At 41.5% G+C, this 25845-nt stretch overlaps 1 protein-coding gene across 1 annotated transcript; it reads right to left on the bottom strand.

Moving 5' to 3' along the window:
* Nucleotides 1–13208: 13208 nt before the first annotated feature.
* Nucleotides 13209–25351, bottom strand: FUNDC1 (FUN14 domain containing 1). Its single transcript, XM_053934696.1, has 5 exons — nucleotides 25245–25351; nucleotides 23413–23569; nucleotides 21506–21581; nucleotides 15376–15504; nucleotides 13209–13842 (listed from the first exon to the last, which is right to left on the bottom strand). Exons 1-5 carry the CDS (start codon nucleotides 25273–25275, stop codon nucleotides 13765–13767), a joined length of 471 nt encoding a protein of 156 aa, XP_053790671.1. The 5' UTR covers nucleotides 25276–25351; the 3' UTR covers nucleotides 13209–13764.
* Nucleotides 25352–25845: the final 494 nt, after the last annotated feature.

Below are 25845 nucleotides of genomic sequence, written 5' to 3'. Positions count from 1 at the left end.
GTGGGAATCAAATCCATGGAAGAAAGGAGTTCCAGAATGCGTTGATGGTTAATTATAAATAAATAAATAAATAAATAAATAAACAAAAGACTGTAGCAGCAGAATCACAAAATCTCCCAGTGTGTAAAAAGGATAGGAAATGCAGTAGGAGATATCTGTGAAATCACAAGCTCTTCTATGATCTCAAGTGCAAGAAGGGAGAGTAGAGAACATAGAAACTAGGTCAAATATCTAAAAATGAATGTAAAAAAAAAGCTCAGCATGAGCATACAGAGACAAAATCAGAAAGTCTAAGGCACAAAATAAAATACTTTTCCTATTCTTTGCTTATACTAATAAGGCACTTTCAGGGTATTTTTTTAGTAACAAAAAGGGAAAACAAGAGAAGAATTACTCCATGGGTAGGAAAATCAGCAGATGATGCTGAGAAGCTCAGAAAGCTTAGTGCCTTTTTTAAAGAAGACTAGAAGGGGACAAATCTAGTGCTTCTGTTAAAAGAGGCAGGGACTTGTGAAGCCAGGGAATTAGAAACAATAGGGTCAGTTGGATGTTGTAAATGAGTGTGTGCATTGTTTCTCACCCAGGATATCTTGGTGTGTCTCGGCAGTTATGGCCTGGCAGGAGCCTGGAAAGGTGAGGGGATGGATGGCCTTTCACTCATGGCAACCTGGCTCATCATTTGCTCCAAGGTGCACATTCAGGCTTGTCCTTGTGTCCCCTTTTCCTTCTGTACAGCTGGCAGCTGTGTTCTCACTCAGAACAGGCTGAAGAGATCACAGTGACGGATCCAGAGGGTGGGATATTTTGTCTCTGGAGGTAGCTGGGCCAGACATGGTGGGAAGAAACACAGAATCTGTGTGAGGAGATACCCAGGGATTAAACTGCTTGTCGGGAAAGAAGGATAAATGAGAGTCCAGCTTCCACATCCAGTGAAGTTGTGATCTGACGTGCAGCAACCCAAGCCCTGGGGCTGCTTCAGCCCTTCCAGCACAGCTGCTGGTTGTCCCATCAGTTGAGGAGAGGATGATATTTTCTTTAATCCTGCAAGGCTGTCAAGGCAGTGAAGCTTCATCCCCTCATTGTGTGCAACAGCCTTCCTCTCTTCTCATCCCCTGCCTCTGTGTCACTGGGGGGTTTTGCTGTCTTATATTAAAAAGTCAGAACTGCCAGGTCTGCCTGCTCTTGGTTTTCTTAGCTTGTACAGTTATGATTGCTCCCTGTGTAAATCAGTTTCCTCAGTTTTCATTTGGTTTTTTTCCCCAACTTCTCTCACAATTTTCATGAATCATGCCTTACATTTCTGTGTCTTGATAGAGAAAGGGCTGCCCCTGTTTTAAGAGAGAAAACCTGGTTGTTCTGAAGGGTGCTGGAGAACAGTCACTTACCATGAGATCCTTGAAATATCTCCTAGGAGAGAGCCAGAGCCCGTTCCTGTCTGCAGAGAGATCTGAGTAAGCTCCTTAAGCTAAATCAGCTCTTCTGAGCAGGTCTCTGCAGAGCATTAGGCTGACCAGAACCAGATCCACTGTTCCAGGGGAATCACTAAACCTTAATGGCACTGAAATGTCATAATATTGAACCTGTTTTCTATTCCACTCCAAATGTCCCCCAACATCCTGTTTGTGATTTGACCATTGGTTTACACTGAGCTTCCAGGTGAATTTCCCAGTCTTTCCCTGACTTTGCTGTCTGTGATTTAGGACCAAGCACTGTGCAGAGGGCTTCAGGTCACTCCATCTGCTGGACATGATTTTGCATAGATGAGAACCAACACAGCTTTATTGTCCCACTGCCTTCATGCTCAGACTGGACAAAAGTCCTGGGAATTCTTTTCTCTCCATTGGCTCAGCCTAACCTAGATAACTGTGTCACCTTCAATATTGCTTCCCCACCTCTTTTCTAGATCACAGCGAGGTACTGCAAATGACACTCATTGTTTTATACAATTCATTGGCATACTAATACAGGATCTAAAAAAAAAAAAAATTATCAAAAAAAAAAAAAAAAGACTGAAAAAAACATTCCAGTTACAAATATAGCAGATGCCAGGATTAAAGGTTCTTATGCCATTCTGATTTAGTGATTTAAATCCCTCTGTGCAACAATACAGATTTTAGTCAAGGGTATATAAGGGCATTCCTGGGTTATGTCTTCCAGTGCTACATGATTCCCATCATTAGGAATTTTCCTGTTTTCCCTGTCCTAAATCTTCTTTACTTCAAATCTGATTTGTTCTTGTTCTTGTTTTGATGGACATGATGAGCAAGTGATGATAATCCTCTTTATAACAACCTTATACCTAACGGAAGACTGGGAGACAGATTTTCTGAGAACGTGATTTCAGCTTTAAAATAACTCTTCCAAATTATTTTGCTTTTGTACCACTTGGCCAGAAAATAGGCAGTTTTCATAAAAGAAAGAGACAGGAATGACCATTTGAAAACCATCTCTATCCCTCTGCAGCACAGGTTTAGTTCTTTGTGAGGTCATCTGTCAGACATGAAATTGATACTCTTATTTACCAGTGTCGGGTGCAATCTGTAAATTCTTTTAGTGAGATAAAGTTTTGCAATTTTGTTCCAACAAAAATGTTGGGAGACTTTAACTGACTGGTGCCTCTGATCCCCTATTGAACTTGCAGTGGCCTCAGTCACTGATTGCTGAGCCAAGGAAAGTTACATTAGGTAATCTGAGTAATAACACCATAGATTTCCTACTTCTTACAATGCTGGAAATTAGGAAAAGCAGTGCAGATAAACAACAAAACCAAAATAGACTGATTTTGGAAATCACTCAGGAGCATTTTCTCATTGGGGTGGGACTGAAGCTGCCACTTCAGCTGTGTGTGTGTCTGGCTCTGGGTGTGTCTTCTCCTCTCTTCAGAAAGAAACTTCTAGCACAAAACACCTTTTGCCTTCTCTGAAGAACGGAGCCTGCTTTTCAAGGAACAGGAGCCCTCTCTGACATCCGGAATCAGTCAGCACTGCTGCTCATCCGTGAGAAGGGCTGACAAGGCTTTGAAAAAGGCTTTGAAAAGCCATGCAACACCTGTGGATGCCTCACACCACCATTCCAGTTTAGATAATGGCTCTAGGGAGATCAAGTCCATCACTGCTCATTGTCCTGAAGGGGATCAAAGAAGAAGCAAGGAGAAAACAAGACTGTGAGTGTCTCCTGATCCTGAGCAGGCTGGAAGAAACCCAGCCCCAAAACTGAGAATAGTACATGCACAGGAATGGTATCACTTTTAGCAATTTGAAGAAATACTTGTGCTCAAATTTCACTCAGCAAACACCAGTTTTGCATGTCATATAGCTCCTCAGGAGCAGCAAAAATGATGGGTAACAGCTGTGGGCATTGCCTTGTCACCCCCAAGTCGAGAATCCGGGCAGTGCCCACCTGAGGAGCAAACCATGGTTTTACAGGCTTGGTTGTCTTTCCCAAAATGCCCACACCATAACACAGGCAGTGCAGTGCTGCTCTCCCAGTCTCTGTAGCCTCCCCAGGGAGCTCAGCTGCCTGTGTACAAGGCAAGGACCCAAAGCCCAGCTCTGGCACAGCACAGCTGTGTAACCTCAAGTCAGGCTCTGAAAAAGCCCCCAGAAAGTCCCTGCACAGATTAGAGAGGTACAATTACAGCCAGAGGTGGGAAAGATGAGAACAGTTTGGGGTAGAGCTCAAGAATTCAAGAGGGAAAACACCTGCAGGGAAGCATATTGAATCCTTTAAGATAACAACAAGAGAAAAAAGGTGAGGCAGTTTGGGGACTGGTCAGAAATTAGGGATGGTTAGGTCATGGTTATGTGCACAGGCATAACCAGCTTTTTTGGGATGCCTGCTGTTACTTGAGTTAAATCTGCTCTGAGCTCCTGATGTCCCTGCCAGCCTCAGGGGTTCTGTCCCACACAAGGAGAGAAGCTGCTGCAAAACACCAGGGGTATGGCTGTGCCTTGTCCATGTTCCATGGTGTGGAAAAGCAGGAATTAACACCTCGAGGTGAAGCAAGGACTCAGGTGGGTCACAGAGCACAAGCCCCAGGGGATGGTGCCTGCTTGGACACACACACGGCCACTCGCTGGCTCCCTACCAGATTTCTGGCCCTCAGCAGGTCAATTCCAGCTGGACTCAGCTATGCCTTTAATTTTCCTGAGTGCTGAAACTCAACCAAAGATGAGCTTGGACATGCAAACTGGCACAGCAGGTGCCGAGCAGAGCAGAGGGGGTGTTGGAGGATGAGCTGGTCTCCATGGGGAGCTGGGGAGGAGGGGAGCTCCTCCTCAGATGGCAGCAGGGCAGGGCCTGCCCAAGGTCCCAGCTCCAGGTGTCCTGTCGAGGTCGGCCTTGGCAGCTCTGTGGCCTCTGCAGTGCAGCTGCACTTTGGTCCCATCATGTCCCCCAGCCTGGGGAGCCACACGAGGATCGCAGGATCTCTGAGGGTCTGACAGCCACCCTGCAGGGATGGTGGTGTCCCACTGACACCTGGCTGGGATCTGGGCCTGCACAAGCCCTGGAGGAGAAGCCCCTCGGGCAGGTGCTGTGTCAGTGCACTGGGCAGGGTGGCTGCTGTAGATGAGGTGACCTTTGTGTCCCTGAACGCTGCTCTCATTTTCCCAGTGGTGATTTTTCTGCACAGGCTGTGGCTCCCACAGCTCCTGCCTCACTGATTTCCTCTGGCCAGCCCAGTCAGGGGTGTGCTGCTGGTGCTGGGCACTGTGGAAGCACTCTGGGAAGGATCTCGTCCACCTTTTGTTGGCATTTTCTGGCAACTGATTCCTCCTGCCAGCTGGACAGGGACTGGTTTATCCAAACGCTTTCTGCAGAGGCTGCTCCACTCAAACGGTTCTGATTTTTCCATCCCATTTCCTTATTTCTTTATTTTCCCCTTGAACAGAGGTCCCTATGGTGCTCCCCAAGGAAGGAACTGAATGCAGCTGTAGGGGAAGGTAAATGAAACACCCTCTGCAGTGAGTGACCTTCTTCCTGCCTGGTCTCATTCCTTCAACCCTTTTTCATCTCAGGCTGCTCCAGGCTGGGAGTAGGATGAGCCTGGGCTGTCAGTCCATGCCCTGTCACCCCCACCACAGGCAGCCCCACAGCTCCAGTCCCTGGGATGGAAGAAGGTAACAAGATCTTGCTCCTCTGGGCAATACAGGGCTCAACTAGCCCACAGTATCAAGAAGATAAGTTTGCCTGTTATTTTTATTTTATTTTATTTTATTTTATTTTATTTTATTTTATTTTATTTTATTTTATTTTATTTTTATTGGCAGCAGTTAAACCATATTGTAAAGGAATTGTGTTTCTTTCTAAAATGCATCAAGCAATACAAAGGTGTGGAGACAAAAAGAAGGTGTGGTAGGTATAGCATATGAAGGATTTGTATTCCTCTCCCTTCTTATTCAACCTGTGGATGAGAAAATGCATCCTTCACATATTTACAGAGCTTTGCAAAAGGTTACCAGTTACTTCCTCTCTAATATCCCTAACGTAGGGAAAACCACCATTTGAAATTGTAGAAACGTCAGAAACCCTTTGCAAAAGTAAATCATAAGTATACCATTGCTCTTCTCCTATTGTCAAGAAAGGATTTGCACTGAGAAATCCTATTAATAGAGATTATTTGCATAAATCTTTTGTGCAGCAGACTCCAAATAATTTGTATTACATACTTCTCCTGTGGCATGTATGTTAAAATGGTGCATTTTTAATAATATATTCATGTTGCCACTTACAAATCTACACAGCCATGACTCACCAGTGTCTAGTTTCTCCTGAGGTCAAGTGCAGTCAAGCTTAGAGATCTGTAAATGCCCAAACTTCATTAAACACTCACCAGTCCTCAGTAATTCCCATTCCAGTAAGTCATCACAACTGTCCCACAAAAGCTTTCCAGCATCTCCCACTCCCTTTACAATCCTAGGATGTGATTTATTACTCCAGTCTGGGTGCTCTGAGAACTTTTTAATAGTACTAATTGCCTTATTATCCACTCCAGTGCGAGAGTAAAACCTTTTGACATTTTCCTTCCTTCCCTGAGGAAAACAAATCCCAGTTCCTGGGATATTGCCTTCTGCTCCCTTTGTGATTACTGGGGCGAGGAATTCCTTTAGGCCCTTTGCCTTATCAGCCTCATCTGTCACCAACTTTCCATTCCCATCTCTCTTTGTGCTCCCTAATCACTTTGCATCTTCCATTATTCTGTGTTATTTTTTTCCCTCTCCTTTTTTTTACTTACAGTGTCAATCTTCATCACATATTCTATTCCTTATTTTCTATCAATGTATTTTTTCACATCAGGCTCTGTGATACTTACCTTGCCCCAGTTTACTATTTTTAAATTAGTGTAGGAGTGCCTATTGAAAAAAAAGAAAGAAATGCATTTTTTTCTGGCTGTTCCATATTTAAGAATTTGCTGCAACAGCTCCAAGCAAACCACACACGTATTCCTGCGTGTCAGCTACCAAAGGATCTTAATTTTCTAAAAGTAAAACTTATATCACCAAAAAAAAAAAAAAAAAACAAAACAACAACCCTGGCAGGTCTCTAACCTTTCCAATGCTGAGAAAATAAATAAATAAAAATTGCTTTTTTTCTTTTTTTTTTTTTTAAGAGAAAACCTGGAATTAATTGTGGTGCCACACCCCCTCAGCATCAATTTTTCCTGCTCTGTGTGAACAGTAAGAAGAGAGCAGCCACAGAAAGCATTTCTGTTGCATGTTCAGGTGGGAAGGAGCACAAGGCTAAAGGCAGGAGAAGGATGGAGGGAACAAGTGGGATAAAACCAACTGATGTTCCCAGGAGGGGAGCACTGGAGCTCTCTGCTCACAGCAGGATGGTTGGGCAGCAGCCAGGGCTGTGTCAGCTTTGTTCAGCCAAGTCCTGTAAATTCCTGAGGAAGGAGCACCCAAAGCCTCCCTGGGTGAGCTGTCCCACTGCTGCACCACCCTCCTGCTGGAAGATCTTTTCCTCATGTCCAGTGTGACCTTCCCAAGCCACAGCTCTTGTGGCTGCTGCCCCTTGTTGGGAAGGGTTTGGCTCCATCACCTTTGTGACTCCCCTTCAGGTGGCTGTAGCTGCCTTAGATTCACCCTCAGCCTTCCCCGGGCTGACCAACCTCAGCTCCCCTGGTACCCTGATGCTCTAGACCCCTCAGCAGCTTAAGTGTTTTTCTCTGGATCCTTTCTTCTTTCTCAGTGCCTCTCTTGAACTGGAGGGCCCAAAAGCAGTCATGGTATTCCAGGTGAGGTCCCCAAGGGCGAGTACAGACAGGCAGGTAACAAATTTCCATAACTGCTGACCACGCTCCTCCTGAGGCACCTCGGCCTGTGTTTTCTGCCATATGCAGTGACTGCAGGGTTCCTTCAAATTCCAGGTCCACCATAACCTCCAGGCCTTCCCCAGCAGAGCTGCTACTCCTGCAACCTCTGCCTATGGGGTGCAAAAGGCCAAAGAAAAATTAGGATTGTTCAGCTCGGAAAAGAGAAGGCTTTGGGGTGACCTAATTGTGGTCTCCCAGTACCTGAAGGAGGCCAATGGAAAAGTCTGAGGCTGTTTGCAGGGGCATGGAGTGGTAGGACAAAGGGGAATGGCTTCAAACAGGTTTAGATCAGATGTTAGGAGGATTCTTCCCTGTGAGGGTGATGAGGCCCTGGCACAGGTTGCCCAGAGAAGTTGTGGATGTCTCATCCCTGGAAGTATCCCAGGCCAGGCTGGATGGAGCTCTGAGCAGCCTGGTCTGGTGGTAGGTGTCCCTGCCCAGGGCAGGAGGTTGGAATGAGATGATCTTTAATATCCTCTCCACCCCAAACCATTCAGTGAGTCTGTGATTCCCAGTAAGGCAGATTTGCCCCAGAACATGGACATAAGCAGGATACAGGGCACCCAGCTTGACACCCACGTTCTGACAGACAAATTCCTCTTCTTGTGCCTTACCCTAAACACCGTGAGCACTCCCTGGTTTCCTGATTCTGTGCAGACTACCCAAGGGTCTCAAAGCCTAACCCTGTAGAGATTCCTGTAATATAAAAAGAGGAAAGAGCTGTGCATCCCTTCTCTGGTTTGCTCTATCTTGGCTTTCACGTACAAAGCCAAACAAAGCTTTCACGTACAAACCGGGGAATCACTGAAGCTTGTGCCTGGCTGTACTTGCACATGCAGCCTCAAAACAAATCTAAAGAAGCCAGCATGCAATTCAGCTTTTAAGTTTGAAAACTAGATCTCATATGTCATATGATATATTTATATTCCATATAAATAGAAAAAAATATTATTATGTTGGAGAAAGGCATTTTCTTAATGTTTTTTTAACAATCATACACTGTTATAAGAGCATTAAGAATACAGACTCCCTGATTGCTGTTAATTTTCCTTCCTCCTCTTTATTGGCCCAAGTGGATTTTGAAACAATATTTGGCAACTCTTGATTTTCAAACATTCTTTTCACACATCTGTAGGGCTTTCTTACATTTACAGATTAATTCAGATGTATTTTGGCTTAGATTTCTGTCTCAGCAACATGTAGGCTATCAAGGCCTTTGATTGCCTCACTGGAGAGGATTTGAAATCTGTAAACAAAAATCTGAAATTTGGCTGCTATATGAGTTCGATGTCTGTTAAGCACACAAGAAAACAGAATGACCTCTACGTCATCATTAATACTTCAAGAAAATAAGATGTCAAATTACAAATCATGCTAGATATATTGGTCCTAATTCTCCAGGTCTCATGAATGTGTATGACAAGTGTTTGAGTGCCTCTTGTTGTGACAAAAGATCAAATTATCTATATTAAATGGGAATAATATAGTTCAATACTCAATTCTCTTTGTGGATTAACATTTTCTATTAAGTATTTTTTTAAAAATTTACAGTCCACATGTGCAGAAATGGCGTTTTTTTTTAACAGATTAAGGCTACGAGGACTTGATTTTGTGTGGTTTGATGGTGAAATCAAAAAGGCCTTATCAAGGACTGAATGTATAACAATATATTCCAGTTTCTAGGTAAGCATCCTACCAAATGGGCAGCCAAATGTCCTGGGTGTGACCTGCTTTCCTTTCTTCCTGTTGGAGCATTCCCACCTCAAGCAGCTCATTCAACTGTTTACAAATGACTTCAGGTAAACTTTGAGGTGACCAGACCCAAGTTCCTGTCCGTGCTTCATGAACACTGAGATACATCCACACCCCAGAATGTGCCTGCAGCAGAGACCAAGGTTATGTCACAAAACACATTATGGTTTGGAAGGTAGGGCACTGGTCTAGGAAGAAGGAGAGGTTTCCCAGGAAAAGGTAATAGAACGTAGCCTCCAGCTTCCCCGAGCTAAGCCAGTGGCATTACTGCTGGGAAGTCCCTTAGCTGAGCTGACTTGTGGGATTTTATCCCAACTTCCCCTCATTTTGAAGCACTGAATTTCCTCTTTTTCAAATCTCAGTGTATGAAGTGGCGCTCTGTTCCTGGGAGCTGTGGAAAAAACAGAAGGCAGGCAAAACTACAACAGGGAGGCAGGAACACAGGCTGCTCTGAGGAACTGTGAAAAGGGGAGAGGGTGAGGGAGGCAGAAAACCTCTGAATGTAGAATCCATGAAATAAGCAAATTTGTACCACTGCACTGGTTTACCAAGCTATGAGTTGGAGTCAGCCTAGGTCCAGCAAGACTTCCTAGTCCAAGCCTGGCACCAGTTGTGCTGGAGTTTGCTGTGCTGAGTCCAGCCCAGGCTGTGAGCACAAAATCCCCTATGACACCTCTGCGCCACGTCCCACAGCACTCCAAGATTTAGATGCCTCCAAGATTGAACGTGGGACCAAACATAACCAAGGGTTCAGGCTGTGCCGTATCGGCATCAGATGTTTTGTGCACACTCACCCCACAATTATCTTAATTAAAATTGGCTTCTGGTCTTACAGGTCCTGATGAATGTCAGCTGACTCACTTCCCAAACTGCCCCAAGATAAGAAACATCGGCTCTCCCACATGCCCCAGTACTGGGATGTCACCACACTGCATCAGACCTGCTTCCCAACCCAACAAGTAGATTTGGTAGATTTGACTGGTAGATTTGACTCTGTTCTCCCCCACCATCCACCCAGCCCATGCACAGTCCTAGGGTGAATTAAACTTTTTTTTTTTTTTGTGCCCAAACTCCCTTCCAAAATGTCATGTTGTTCTAGTTTGGGTGAACATGATCTTTTTCTGCTATGACCTACAGACCCCAGGGAGGTACATACCATAAAAATATGATTTTTAAAGTAATTCTTTGAGATTTCCAACAATTTTCAAAAGGTTAGGGGGAGGTATTACTGATGCTTTTTCATATTACTGAATTCACTGTAATTTATGGAGTCTGCATAGGCAGAAATACTGAATTACAGTCCTGACTCCTGCATTTTACTGTTTGCCTCTCCCCCTCTTAAGCCCTCATGACAAATGCACTTGAATCTAGGAGACAGCTCTATCTTTTAACTACAACATTTTAATTTTCAGTCTGGCTGCTGAAGCAGAAACAGCCTTCAAAGTTTTAGCCATATTCTGGCTTCTTAAAATTCAGTAATAAGATCACACTGGCATCTCACCTTAAATTAAAATGTACTGCCCAATGCTTCTTTAACTAAAAGTAAATTATTTCAGGAAATAGATTATCCCATTAAGACAACAGAAAACAAATATTAACAATCTCTCCCCAAATGCACTATTTAATAAGCTTTCAAAAGCTGTTCACTAGAGGGATATATGCCATGTCTTCCTCAACCATTATCTTAGCATTCAACTTTGAAAACTGGCTGCTAACAACTACTTAAAGGGAAAAATCCTACCTTTTCCCTCTACAAGCCTGTAGAGGGAAAAGGTAGGATCAGCTGGAATTTTATCATGAACTGTACCAAATACTATTAACTATGGCCAGAGAAATCTAAAGTGGTTTTTCTCCCACCTTTAGATATAAATGAGACTCTTGCAATGTTGCCCCTTCTTTCCCTGAATGAAGGGCTCTTCCTTGATCTCAGCAGCACACAACAGAAATTAATTCCAAAGACCCACTGGACATTATGGAAAGCTGTTTCCCACTGCTTCCCATTTCCCAGGTCCTTGTTTTCCACTTTTAAGTTCTTCAACTGTACAATAAAAACTATAGAAATGCTGGGTCAGCCTTTCATTAATTTAAGTATTTCTAACACTTTCTTTTTTAATCAGCTTTCTAAAACTGATTTCCCTCCCCCCGCAAAAAAAAATGGTCTTCAGAAATTTTTATTCCATGTTTTTCCTTTAGAATCATGAAACCAAAGAATGGTTTAGGCTGGAACAGACCTTAAAGATCATCCAGTTCCAACCCCCCTGCCTTGAGCAGGGACACCTTCCACTATCCCAGGTTGCTCCAAGCCATGTCCAACCTGGCCTTGCACACTTCCAGGGATCCAGGGGCAGCCACAGCTTTTCTGGGCAACCTGTGCCAGGGTCCCACCAGCTTTTCTCTTCTGAATCTTCTTAGCCTTTTGTCAGAGAGGGCAACAGTAACTCTGCAATCATCCCAGAGAAGACTTTACCCCCAGAAACCCAATATTCCTGTTACACTCCATTCCCAACCCCATCAAGCATCCATTTTTTGACTGTACCTTTACAGAGCATCCCCTCACACAGGTGAGACTTGTCTGAGCCGGCACATTAAAAAATCTCAGGTATTTGCAAGGAGAGCTGCACTTACCTTGGTCCTTTACCACTGCTGCCACTCCATCACCACCTCACCCTGCCAGCTGTACCTGGAGCTGCTGGCACATCCCCTCTGCCTCACCAGCCCAAGGAACTGCATCAGCAAGTCCTGCTGTGCCAGCAGCCATTCTTTTCCAGTCAGGACTCCAGGACATGAAGCCAATCCCAGCACAAATCACCAGTGTTCACCTTTTCAGTAACACCATTTCTCCTTGCCTTTTTAGTCACTCAGACAGTTTTACATGTACAACATTGTATCTTATTCCAAATGCTTAAAAAATTAAAATCTAACTCAAAAAATAAAACTATAGAAACCTCAAATGTATTTCAATCAATTCTTGATCCATTGACTGAAAATCTCAGATGATGCCATCAGAATAGCAGAACAACTTTTTTTCTGCAGAAATCACTCTTGAATCCTATTAATACTTCTGGTTTTAATTCTACTTCTAACAATGAAGTAAATTCCTTGGTCACATGAGCAGCCTTTTTAACAAGCTCACTAAAGGATACTCCTTTGAAATCCTTTCACAAAGTACACCACAAATGAACATTTCATGGTACTGAGGTGGTCACTACATCCTCTAAGCCCTTCAGGATACCCAATTCATTCCAGTCAGGGTGGATGACTCATGTCAGTTGGCTTCAGTACCCTTTGGATGTGCCAAAAACCCATGAGCTTCATCAGCAAAAAAAAGATGACTGGTTGGTTACCTTCCCATTATTCTTTGGGCTGAACATCACAGCAAAAGCTTTCATATTTTAACAGTTTCATCTTTCTTTGTTTTACTCTAAATCCCAGATAACCCAGCAGATGCATTCCTCCTTGGGCTTCCCATTTCCAATAAACTGCAACTGTGCCTATAAACCTTCAGATAGTCAATTTAAAACAAAGTATTTAGGATTCATGGGCACTCATGTACCTTGGGTTTGGGGGTGTGCGTGCTAAGATTTATTTTCCAAAGACTTAACCAGGCTTGATGAAACCCTTAAAGCTCAGAGGTATGCAGGACATGCTTCATACCTTACTCACCCTGGCCACAAGCACACCACAAACATGAGGTCAACATGTAATACAAACCTCTGAGCCCAGGGATGCATAAATCTAAATATTTATCAGGTTAATATGTCCAACATTCGATGTCCTGTGTATCCAAGCTCACACTCATCCATTCATCTGATGCTACTGAACCACTACTGCTGTTCAGAGAAGGCAACAGCAACCCAACAGAAGCCTGGTGAGAGATTCCAGTTCATATTCATCCGCTGCTACAGTAAAAACCAGAGAAATGTGGGCAGGGCAAAACTCTTCCTTGGGTAGGAACTTCTGAAAGGTACAAGTTTGAAATGCAGCAAAATGCACTGAGTGTTTGTTTGGATTATCAGCTTCTTTAGAATAACTTGGTAACAAATCACTAAAAGCACCTTAAAAATCTGTCTGGGCAAACACTGGCACCAGGTCCCTGCAGGCTAAAATTGAGGGACTTATTTTTTATGTACACAAAGGACAAAGTTAATTTTCACCTTTAATAAGCTCATGATTCTTTGTTATTTAATACTCTGTAAAAAGGTATTACAGATTATTGCAGTGACTTCCAAAGAAGATGGACAGCCAGGAGGCTGAAACCACAATATCATATACAGTATGTAGTCATTGATACTATCTACTACAGCATGAAGAAAAATACTTTTTAAATAAACAGTATTTAACTGAAAACATAGAAATGGAGCTTTCATTCTTATAGTATGGTTACATAGCTATATTCCAAGAATAACATTTTAAAAAATGCTAGATCTTGAAAGGCCATAGATAAAAAGAGACATGATGAGGATGAACCAGTTTTGCCCAGAAACGCTATAATGAGCACACTGCACAGTTTTTCAGCAAATCCTAGTTTTACCAAGCTTCAAGAGGCAAAAGCCTGAAATGTAAAAGCTCCCAAGTTGTCTAGCTAGTCCTCTTGTCTTGCTCTGGCAGGCCCAGTGACCCACACTGCTTGCAGAGAGAGTGTCACAACTGATCTTGGCTGACACGGATCCCATCTGGAAGAGACGTTCGGGTTCTTACGACGCCAGCCCCAACAAAAAGCCTCCAACAAAGCCACTGGACACCACGATGTTCTGTTTGATAAATTCTGTTGACTGAGAAGAAAAGTGATATTCATAAAGTTAATTGTGTCTGACATTATTATTTTATACTTATCACAACTTCCTGGAAACAAAAACACTAAACTTGAGGAGGAGGGTGCAGTGGGAAGAGATGTGTCTAAAACCATATAAAAATAGGTGGCACCGATGTAATGCAAACTGACTCTCAGCTGTCTTTAACAATATTTTTAAAATACAGTGAACCTTTAAAAAGTCAAAATACTGAGGAATTATTACAGCATTTTCATGCCAATACCACTCTTGTTTTGATTAAAATAAGACATGTTTTACAAATTACCATATCAAAAAAAGCACGAGCACCACCATGACTTCAATTGCAATCACATGAGAATTCTTTAAAAGAAAAAATACTGCTTTTTGGAAGATCATTGGAAAAGAAATACACTCCATTATAAGCCAGTTTCCTAACAACTTAATCCTAGAAATAAAATCCACTTATGTATGATGACATGGGTGTAGAGTATTTCATGAAGTAGCAGCACAAAGTATAACACCTTTTATCAAATGTGCCATTTCATAAATCATCTGCTTCAAACACTCCAGACTGGCAACTAACACAAAGTTACAAGAAAGTCATGTAATCTGAGAGGAAAAAAAAAAAAAAACCTCAAAGGAAAACCAAAAACCCCATCCTATTCCACCCATTTCTACAGGGCAGCAGTGAAGGAGAGGTTAAGCTATTTGGGGTACAGAAGCAGCAAGAAAACTCTCAATCTTGAACTTTCAGTTCATATTCACATTAAAATTTAAGGTAATTTTTTATCAATCTATATGCAACTCCATACAGGTTAAACCTGAGATGTCAAAACTCATTAATTACAGAAGAGCAGTGTCACTGCTGTTTCACTGTCTGCAGCACATTCCCAGTCAGGATTCTCAGTTATTCAGAATGAAACTTAGATTGCATGTATGGAACATGAAAAATACGTAAAAACAGGCATTAAAAAACCCCAAACAACCACAAAATTGATTAAGTGGAAGTCTTCAAATGACAGGGTGAAACAGCCCCAGTGACACTGATCAGTATCACAACTACCTCTTTTCAACATAGCAGGCAACTGGCAGATTCTGCAGACAGATATTCTCCAAAATGTATAAAAGTGAGATAAAAATCACAACTCCTGTTACAAAGTAGCTACAGCTTTTCTGCAAAAAAAGTCATTCTTGTCCAGACAAATAATTCTATTATCAGCAGTCTAAGATGATTTGGGTTTTGTCTTTGTAGTTACCATGTTTTACCCACACCATCCTGAACTTTTACCATGTCATGACCTTACTGGCTTTGTCACCTGCCAAGAACAAATTTGTGTGTCATTTTAAACAGTGACCAAACCAGAAAGCTGAATGAATAAAAGACGGCATAATCTGATAACTTTAAATAAATTATAAAGCCAAACTATTTTTGATGCGTTCCAGATTTGCATGTGCATTTTCAACTCATTATCACCTGTAGTGGAAGGTAAGAAAACCTGACTGGTAAAAAAGAGTTTATCACGTTCAACTCACCTCTTCAATTAGAGTGTTGATTTCGGGAGCTGCCTTATTTGCATGCTTTTTTAACTGTTTTTTTGCTTTGTTTACATCTTTTTCAACTCTTTTCCAGTCAACTTGTACGTATCCACTATGACTAGCAATCTAGGGAAATAAAGGCAGTTAGTACAGCTGCAATTCACATTTCACGAGTCAAAATACATTGTCTTGGTGCCTATAAAATCGTTTTTATTTTTACTTATTACAGATACAGGAAAAGACATTCTTCCAATTTCAGCAGGTTCTCTGCTTCCAACCTTTTCCTCAGTGACAGCAGCTCAAATTAGAACAAGCAGTGGCAAAGTTCAGTAGACGCTTGTTAATTTTACCAGTTCTCTGTTTTTTAGTTATAAAAGCTTTGCAAGGTTTTTCCTTCAGCATTTATTGTAACTTTACTTGTAAGAAAAATACATTCATAGGACAACAATGAAAAAACTCTTTTGTTTCAGCTTCTTTCAGAATTGTAGAATTCTGATTTGTGATGGGGTATCCAGGGCTAATCAAAATGATCATTAGAAACACTGAAAACTCTTTGTTTTATCCTGCCCAATTTAAACTGTCCAACAACAACAACAAAAAAAGCATTCATTAGAAGAGAATTCTCACCCTTCTTACAAAACAAAACCATTAAGTAGAAAAATAACACAGCCTGAGAACAGCACAAGTTCTGTAAAATCAGAAAAATGAGTATGTTTGAGGAGACTGGTTCATACCAATTTACACACAAACTTCCAAATTTTTTAGCATGTCTAACCATCATCCCAAACCTTTGTCTTATTTCTGTTACTAATATCCAATTGGTGCATGTTATAGAAAACAGTTAAACAACTCATCATTTGGGGGAAAAAAAGAGAAAAAATAAAAATTAAGGATTACTGCTTATTTTAACTGTTAGGACAAATAGCTATAAACCACTAAACTTACATACAAATGACTGTTATACAAAAACTCTTTGTAAAGTGTGAGATTTTTCAGGTACTTCTTAAGGTCACATGTGGGTGGGAAATCCATCCAATTTACCTAGCAGCCTTCAATGCAAATTGGTAAACATAAGTCACAGATAATGAACTTCTGTGGAATAGGAATTAAAATATACAATTTATTAGGTTTAGCCTAAATATACAATTTGTTATGTTTAGTTTCACATCACTTACAGGCTCTGAAGTTTGACTTTCACATGGATTTTTCCACCAAATACTGAAATTAGACCATCTAGCTTGTACTACAACTGCCACAGTAACTAAGCAACATATTTCACCACAAACTGAAGATTTCATAATTCAGAAAAAAGATAAAATTAAACTAAGTGTCAGACAGATTTTGTCTGAATTCAAAACAAAACTTCTAGAAGCTCACCTCTGCAAAAAAGTCAACTTCAGTTTCCACCTTTGCATAATTAAAAAAAAAACAATTCACTGGACAAATGCAAAATGAAATTACTGTATTTTAAACTCCCTTTTACTTCATGCCTCCAAATGTAATTAATAACAAATTAATTGACTTTGCCTGTCTACTGCAAAACCATTTATTCACATGGGCACTAGTGCCAGGCAGGGACAGCTCATTAAGGGCTGTCTGTACAGTATGAAAGCAGGAAAGCTGTTTGAAAACTGTACTGGTTGCACATCCAGTCAGTGGATGACATATCAGGAAAAGAAAAACAGCTGCACATTGTGGCAATTGTTATTTTATGAATTTAACATGACCACAAGAATTTCAAAAAGGCCCCAGCATTGAATTGGTGCCTTCTCACTCATACAACTGAAAATTAAATGTGACTGAGCTACTCAGTCCAACACAATGTAAGAAATGCTAATGTATCTGCTTTCTTGTAAAATGCAAATGGCTCTTGGAAGAAACATTTCATTAAGACAACTTTAATTAACTCAGTTATCCAGAGAGCACAAAGATGAGGCAGAAGTTTTTAATTAAGATCTGTTTGTAACTACTGCAGAGCTTACACTTGTATCAAAACCAGACATCTTTTCTCCCTGAACTTAGTAGCCCTGAAATAAGAGATCCCAAATTCTACTTATTGAGTGTTTATGAAATAAGGAAGAGAGGGTAATGTTTTGAATATAAATTTTTTAACTGAGAAAAAAAAAAACCCTGTACTTTGGCAGTGACAGAACCTGTGTCATATCTACTTTGGCTGCAACCCCACTAATTACATAAATTCATATATAAGTGCAGAAATAATACCCCTGAACTCAAATGCTGAAAAAACAGACTTCAATTTTCAGACTCCAATGTACCATAAAAATCTTCTTGCTTGTAACAGTAAATTTACAGAAATGCAAATTCTCAAATTTACTGTTTTTTTAAACTCATGCCCTACAACAACCAAGTAACATAACAAGTAATATAAGTAATATATCCATACTTGGATATATTAAGGAGTCATATAGGTCTATATATATTAATTGCACATATTACTAAAGAGACCTATGGGGGAGTGGATTTTGGATTATACAGCAATCTCTCTATATCTGAAAATGGAATAATAGATATATTATATACTTATCTATATATCTCATAGCTCACTATTTACTCAAGACCTTTCAAAAGTGTTGAAAAAATAAGAGAATTTTTTCAAAAAGGCAATTGAAGAAATACATCAGTGCAGGAACACTAAAAATGTGTTATCTTTTTTGACATTAATCAAGGAAAACTGAGAATCTTCAAGATCTCATTTTGGGGGTGATACTGGACAGACACATAGGTACTTTGTTATTGTGAAACATTAACATGAATAATGAGCAGAAAAATGTTTTGGAGCAAAAAATCTGTACAGCAAGATGGGACAAAAGAGTTTTAATTTCCTCAAGGCAAAATGTCTCACACTAAAAGAGCCCCAGCAATGCCAGTAGGCACAGGTGAGCTCAGCTGCAGGGCACAGAACCCGCAGGCACTTTGAGGTATTATCTGCTGTTTAGGAAGGGAACAACCCCCAGTTTCCACAACAGATCTGACAAGTGTCTAAGCTCAACACACACTGACAAGGAGGGACTGAGAAGTGACACAACACTCTGTGTAAGAGTTGAACTGCAGAGGCTGTACCCTCAACCACCACCTGCAGGCACAGCTCCATTGTCCCCACTGCCAGCACTGCAGGTTACAGAGGCACAGACGCTCTGTCCCTCCATGTCAGAACCTGCCACAAACTTGACACTTCTTTATCAGGCCAAGTCCCAACTCCCATTTGCTTTGGCTGTTCCACTGAATATTCCCTCTAAGTGTGCATGCATCAACTGTGGGATATTCAGCATAAAATTGAATCCAGCTCTTCCTCACCAAACCCCCAGCCCCAGAAGCAGATTAGTCTCTCCCTGGGAATGTCACTGGGATACCACACTGGGTTGGAATGCCATGGTCCTTAAGGTCTCTTCCAACCCAACCCATGCTATGATTCCTTGATCATCATGGTGCACTAGCAACAAACCCCTGTACAAGATAAAGCCAAGGACATCTCAGAGTTTATTTTGTTTCTTGTGTTGCTTTCACATATTTACCTTTCCTAAATTAGAATATAATTTAATGAAGAATTCAATTTAATTCATCAATGGCATACTAATGGGATGAGGAAAAATGTGTAAGTGAAAGCACAAATAACTGAATAAGAATCTAATTTAATTATTAAGTAATAGACAACACAGAAAAGAAAAAGCTGTAATTTGTATGCTCACTGCAGAACAAAAAGACAATGAAACTGCTCTTGAGGATATAGGATTTTAAAAATAAAGAGCTATTAGGTGCTCATTAAGAACAACTGTTTTTAACCAATTCATTACAGTAGAACCAAGAGTACATGAATTCGTACTTCCCTGCTTTTCAGGATTTTAGCAAACTGTGCTGTATAAATGAGAACTTACACAAGGAAAATCCCTTACTTGTTATGAGAAATGCATTATATATTCCTTAATATAGTGCCTGGATATTGCTCTTATACCAGCATATTTGAAGAACTACATCTAATTCACAAAAAAAGCATAGTTAATAATGCAATAAGAATTAATCAAATTAAGGCGTGGAAATATTCACCACAAAGATGTGATAACAGATCATTATTTTGAAAAACTGTGCAAATTTAATGTAATTTTTATTCTTTTTCTCTAACTAGTTTTCAGATAACCTGTATTAAGACTGAAGTTCTATATCACTTACAAAAACATGAAAAATCTTTTTTGCTTCCTGTACAAACTGACACTGAAGAATGTATTGCTTTCAGTTTCCTTTGACATTTCTTGAGATGAAGTCATCACCCACTGAAGAAAAAAATGTATTTTTTAAATTTTAAGACTGAAATGTTTCACTGAATGGGCTTTAGCCAAGAATCTTGCCTTCTATAGTTATTATTCTTGTTCTAGCATGTAATTATAATGTCAATATTGCAATCAGCAGTTGAAATGAAATCTGCAACTTCAGAGAAATTTACAGATAAAAAGGAACTTTCTAGTAATGTGCTGAAATACTCTTCTGCCCACTCAGGGGAAGCACTGAACATGTATTCATAGAATCAAGATGTGTGATCTTTAAATGAAAAAATTAAAGACTACAGAAATGTAATTACACCATAGAATTTATGACTCAGCCTTAAAATGCAAAATGTTTTGAATTAAAAGAGAGACTAAGGCATTTACTTCATTTCATTTCAGAAGAATCTGATCTTATTTAAGATACAGACAATCCAATCAAAATACTTAACTCATATTTCCTCTTGGATAACACTCCTTTTTGGATTCAGTGAAAATGAGATCAACCAAGAAATCAGACACTCAACCACATGGCAGATCTATTGCATGTACAGCAAAGCTCCCCAAACTTCACAGCTCAACAAGCAAAAATGCTGCACAAGTGATGTGTTTTATTCAATTTCCATTCTCCTTTGTCTACAGGTCTCAGCTTTAACCTTTCAGCTTCCTGTAGTCAGGAGTACTGAGGAAGGCACCTGCAGCAATCTGCTGACTCCATCCTGGGTGCCTCTGTCTGGCAGCTCTTCAGTCATATTGATAAAAGAATTATAACTAAAAGAATTAAGACCAATGGCATAAAAAACATGGGAAGAGGAAAAAACCAAACTAGCCCCCAAACCAGTGGGGACCATGACTATGAAGAAAATATGTGTACTTCACACAGCAGCAACATTGCAAGGTACTACACAGCAGCAGTTACCACCCCACCCTTCCTGATCAGTGCTTGGCTGCACCAGCCACTACAATCAAAAGAAATAAAAGCAGGATATGCCTTTCAGAAACCCTCCAGGGTGATGCTGGAAAGAAATAATGTATCTTTAACCTCCCCTCTCAAGAAATTGTGTATCATTGAGCCTAAGTAGGCACCAATCTATATCCCCTAGAACAATCTGTGGAAAAATGAGAAGCTCACAGGTATTAAGCCATGAAAAATGCCAGCAAAATCCTGGCATCTTACAGAAGGACACATGAAATTCTCCTTCACTTAAAGTCTCATTTAATTCAAAGGTTTTTTGGAAATATATCCTCCCCTAATCACAGTTATCTGATGAAGAATGCAAATGATCATGCCAGATAACATAATTAAAAACTTCTGAACCCAAAAGCCAGCAGAGAGAGGAATGCAATGAAGCTGTCAAAATTCAGCCAGGCTTTAGAGATTCAATAGATAAAACATGGCAAGGGGAGAAAACAGAAAAACACAGCTCATACTGGGACCAGAACAAGCTTTCCAGGCAACTGCCAAAGCAGCCTCAAGCTGTGATAAAATTATCAAACCACTGTAAAACAAACACATTTTAAATTCTCCCTAACCATAGGTTCACATGCAGTTCCTCTCACCTGGCAACATCAAATCACACACAGCACCTCAGCTTCTGCACAGAAGTTCTCTTGTCTTACAACAAACTATTTCACAGGACAGAGTAGATTCTGATTTACCACTGATTTTAGAAATGTCTCCTTTGTACATTTGTACACAATATTCTAGCTCAAATGTAAGGTTTTGACTGATAAGACTAAAAAGCTGAAGTAGATAAGAAGCCTTCCTAATTAAATGTTACCCAACAGCTGTGCTTTTCCTATTGTTTAGTAAATAACATTTGCCAACTTATAAAGCATGAAATGCTACATACTTGAAGCAGAAGAAAGCCACCACCTACTGCAGTTGCTGCAAGCTTTCCGACTTTCTGGAACAAAAATCCCGCACACCTTAGGGGAACAAAACAAAAAAAAAACCCAGTCTAATGAAGTTTTCTGCTGAACAATGCCACGCTACACAATTCCTGACTGCAACTATTACCATTATTTCATTTAAAAAGCAAATGTATCATTTCATATTTATAAATTTAAAAATCAAGGCTATTTAATGCAAGCAATATTCAATTAACAATGTTTAAAACAAGACAATGTGAGTAATGGTTGCTTGTTCCTGGCTGTCTGATGGCCCCTTTAAAGTAACCTTGAGATCCCTAGATCTTACTGCTATTAAATGTAGCATGTTAATAAAGCACAACATAATTACACAACAGTGCTACTATAGCTGTTCCCAAGTGGAATGTAAATACATTCTACCATAATTTATATTAACTCCACAACTCATAACTGAAAGATCTCAGTAAAAAGCAGCACATCCCTATCACAAGAGTTAAACTCACTGAGGGCACTCTGCTGGGACATGGTGTTAAGTCTATTTTTAATGGATCAAGGCAACCAGAAAATTACCTTGTTCTCAGGCTCCAAACCCTCCCTCATCAAACGGAGAACAGCACAGATATTGATATTACAGAACAATGATAAGGCAGGAAGGGCCTCTGGAGGTCACCTGGGCCAGTCACCTTCCCAAAACTGCTGCAGAGCCCAATCCAATCTCAAAGCTGGATCGGGCTGCCAAGAGCCCTGGCTCAGACACGAGCTTCCAAAGCTGATGCTTCCACAACTTCCCTGGGCAATTCCAGTGTGTCTAAACACTGGCCCACACACAGAGGGGAATTTTTTTCCCCTGCATATAAATAGTGAATTCTTATTTATGTACATCAGTAGGCACCCAGAGAGATGTGCAGCTACAGATACTGAAATGTGCATTTTCCAGATCATTCAATAAGCCAGTTTTTATGGATGCCAGATGAACTACTCCCTAGAAACATCTGAGTTTACATGTACACATATAACTTTTTAAAATAATTTTGAGGCTACAGAGGCAAATAAAAAACTCTGACTGAAAGCTAAACCCACTCCACAAAGCTGTACTGAGCCTGGGTACAATAATTTAATTTTTAGTTTATTTCTTCTTCTAATTCTTGCATAATCCCTCTCTAAAAGTCACTGTGCTACCATAATGGTGTTTTTCAATGAATTTACAGTTTTTCTGTGTACTGGAATAGATAAATACCATTCAAATACCTCTGACAAATAATAAATATCTTGCCACAGCTGCTCAGGCTGTGACCACATTTTCCAGTTTAACTTCTCATCTTTACTGTCTAGCTTTCACCATGAATTATTCTAGTATAACTAGACTATGTATCAGTTAACATCAGAGTGAATTTGCTCAACATGGCTGCAGCTCAATTTAGAAGTAAAAACAGTCTCCAGGAAATGGGGCTCTTAATTAAAAGTACATTTTGCCATCCTTTTTTCTTCCCTTCATTTCTTTTACCTGTAAATATGTCTCAGCCATAATATAACTAAGTTTCTAAATCTAGACTAGTAAGGAAATAAGCTTTTCCATACAAAGTAAAAGCTACATGCAGCAATTTTCCATGTGTTTCTTGTCATTTTAGAGCTCTGACATTTTCCCAAATCCTTTCCACAGTAACTAGAATGAGTTCCCTTGGATAACTGATGTTTCACCACTATTAAAAAGCACTTCATAATGATGAGTCAGAGTAACAAGCTAAAATTGTTCACACATGAATAATCTTGATCAATGCTAAAGGAAATCCCATTAAACATGTATTTATCTGCTTCAAATATCCTTGGAAATGGATCTTCTAACAAAGTAAAAGGTCTAGGTCAGTTATGGAAAGGGAAGCTCCCTCACCAGCCAGTCACACCTCCCATCACAATCTGTGTGGCTACAGAGTATTTTTCTACAATTGGTCCTGAATTCCGGCCAAACAAGCGGTTCCACCAATGGTGACGTCGAGCATATTCTGTTAAATCCAGCACTTCGTAGGAATCATCGTCACTGTCGTGGTCTGAAATAGAAAAAGCAATTTTAAAGCATGTTACTTTCTCAGTTATAGTGTAAATTAACAAGTTACGTGAAAAGCCCAGACCCAGTTTGGGCATTAACTGCGTAATCCAATGGTTTAAATTGTAGAGGACAAGCTATGGTCCAGCAGCTCCCAGAACAAAGGATTTTGGGATTCTATGCCATCACCAAGGTAAGGTGTAGAAGGCTATAGCAGTGGTATAATCAATAAAATCCATGCCTGCACTACAAAGAACAAGAATCCCCCACCTGTTCAAGTACAGGAACCAAGAGGCATCAGATGAAACTACCAGTTAGCTCATTCACCACAAACAGAAAAAAACCCAACAAAAACCAAAGGGACAGACCAACACTTGGAAAGATTATCAACTTCTGGCCCAGTTCTCTCCTCAGAGGACCAGGCATCAGCATTTGCCAGGAAGTGACTTCTGTTCCTTTTCCACAACAAGTGAAACAGATGACACCGGGACTTCAGTTAAGTTCCATGTTTGCAGGACAATCCTGTCAATGTTTTTAAAAACAGGCATCCTACGACTTCAAATTAAGAGATCCTCAACACTGTGTATACTCAAACATCAAAGGAAAGAGATGGGTCTAGATATTTAAAGAAAAATATTTTACAAGGGTATCACATTCTGTGACATACACACATGAACTGAAGTCCACTTTGCTTAAATATATTTAAGGTTAAATCTAAATTCAGTATGGTTGGGACATTCCAGAAGAAGTTATATTATTACCTAGAATTGTTACCCAGAATTAAAGTAAGACTGTAGATATAAACATTTTATTAGAATTTTGACAGCTTTTTAACTTGTACTACCAGTATGGGTAAAAGCTTCAAAGACTGCAAGAAGTACATATATATAGGTGTGCATTATTTCCTTTTATTACCACATGTTCTTGAGTACTAAATAATAAATAGTGAGATCCATAATGCTGAAAAGTTGTTATTGAATGTTCTTTCTTTGCAGTACTGAGGACAACATGTTTAACTTCTTTAGATGGAGAATATTAAAACATTGTCATGAACAGTCACATTAATTCCGCCCTTAAATTATTATTATTTAAACCAAAACTCGTGTACACAAGCATAACACGTTCAGTGGCAAATAACGCTGCCAGAGCGTTTTCTACTGATGAAAAACACTCCTGCATGCGACAAATGATGTTCCGGACATTCCCCAAGCACATGGAACTGTGCCAGTGCCGAAAGGCGCCGCACGACGAGGCCACAGCGATGCCCTGAAAGCCCCGCACGGTGAAGGATGCGGCGGCCATGGGGGCTGGAGGCTCCTGGCTCCGGTCCCGCATCCCCCCGGCACCTCCGGCTGCGCGGCCCCGCGCCCCGTGAGGGCTCGGCCGGCACTCATTCTGTCCGCGGGCCTGGCTAGAAGGGGTTTCGGTGGTTAAATCCCGGGAATGAGCTTTAGCTCATTCCTGGGTGATGCCAGGAGTGCCCGGGCCGATGCGCCGGGCCGCGCGGTGGAGGGGGGACACGCAACGGACACGCAACGGACTGGGGAGGCGCAGAGCCCGGGCCATCCCTCCCCGCCCCCGGGACAGCGGAAGGGGGCTGCCCGCCGCCCCCGAGAGGAGGAAGGGCGCCCGCCGCGCCGCCTCCTCCCCGCTCCCGTCAGGAAGGGGCCAGCACTGACCTGAGGCGGAGCGGGGCCGCCGCGCCGCCATGTTGGCCGGTGCTGAGGCGGCGAGCGGCCTCCCCGCTGCGCCCCCAGCGGCCGCTCGCGCCCCGCCCCGCCGCGGTGCCGCCCCCTCGCGGCCGCTGCGCGCATGCGCCTCCCGCCCCCCCCCCGCCTCCTCCCGGGGGTGTCCCTGACGGGGGAGCTGAGGGGAAGGGGCGCGTGGTGCGCCTTTGGCAGTCGGGGGAGAGCCCGAGCTGGAAGGGACCCGCGAGGATCAGCGGAGCCAGCTGGCTGCCCTGCGCAGGACACCGCAAGAATCCCACCATACCATGTGCCTGAGAGTTTTCCCAACGCTTCTTGAGCTCTGCCAGGCTGATGCTGTGACCACTGCCCCGGGGAGCCTGTTCCACTGCCCAAGCAACCCTCTGGGGGAAGAACTTTTTCCTAATATTCAACCTAAACCTGCCCTGGCACAACTTCAGGCTTTGTGTGCTGTCACTGTCACCACAGAGCAGAGATCAGTGCCTGCCCCTCCTCTGCCCCTCACAAGGAAGCTGTAACTGCGCTGAGGTCTCCCCTCAGTCTCCTCCAGGCCGAACAGACCAAGCGCCCTCAG

Source organism: Vidua chalybeata, chromosome 2 (genome assembly GCF_026979565.1).
Source record: "Vidua chalybeata isolate OUT-0048 chromosome 2, bVidCha1 merged haplotype, whole genome shotgun sequence".
NCBI lineage: Eukaryota > Metazoa > Chordata > Aves > Passeriformes > Viduidae > Vidua > Vidua chalybeata.
The sequence above is the reverse complement of the archived record's forward strand: the minus strand, read 5'-3'. Positions and strand labels throughout refer to the sequence as shown.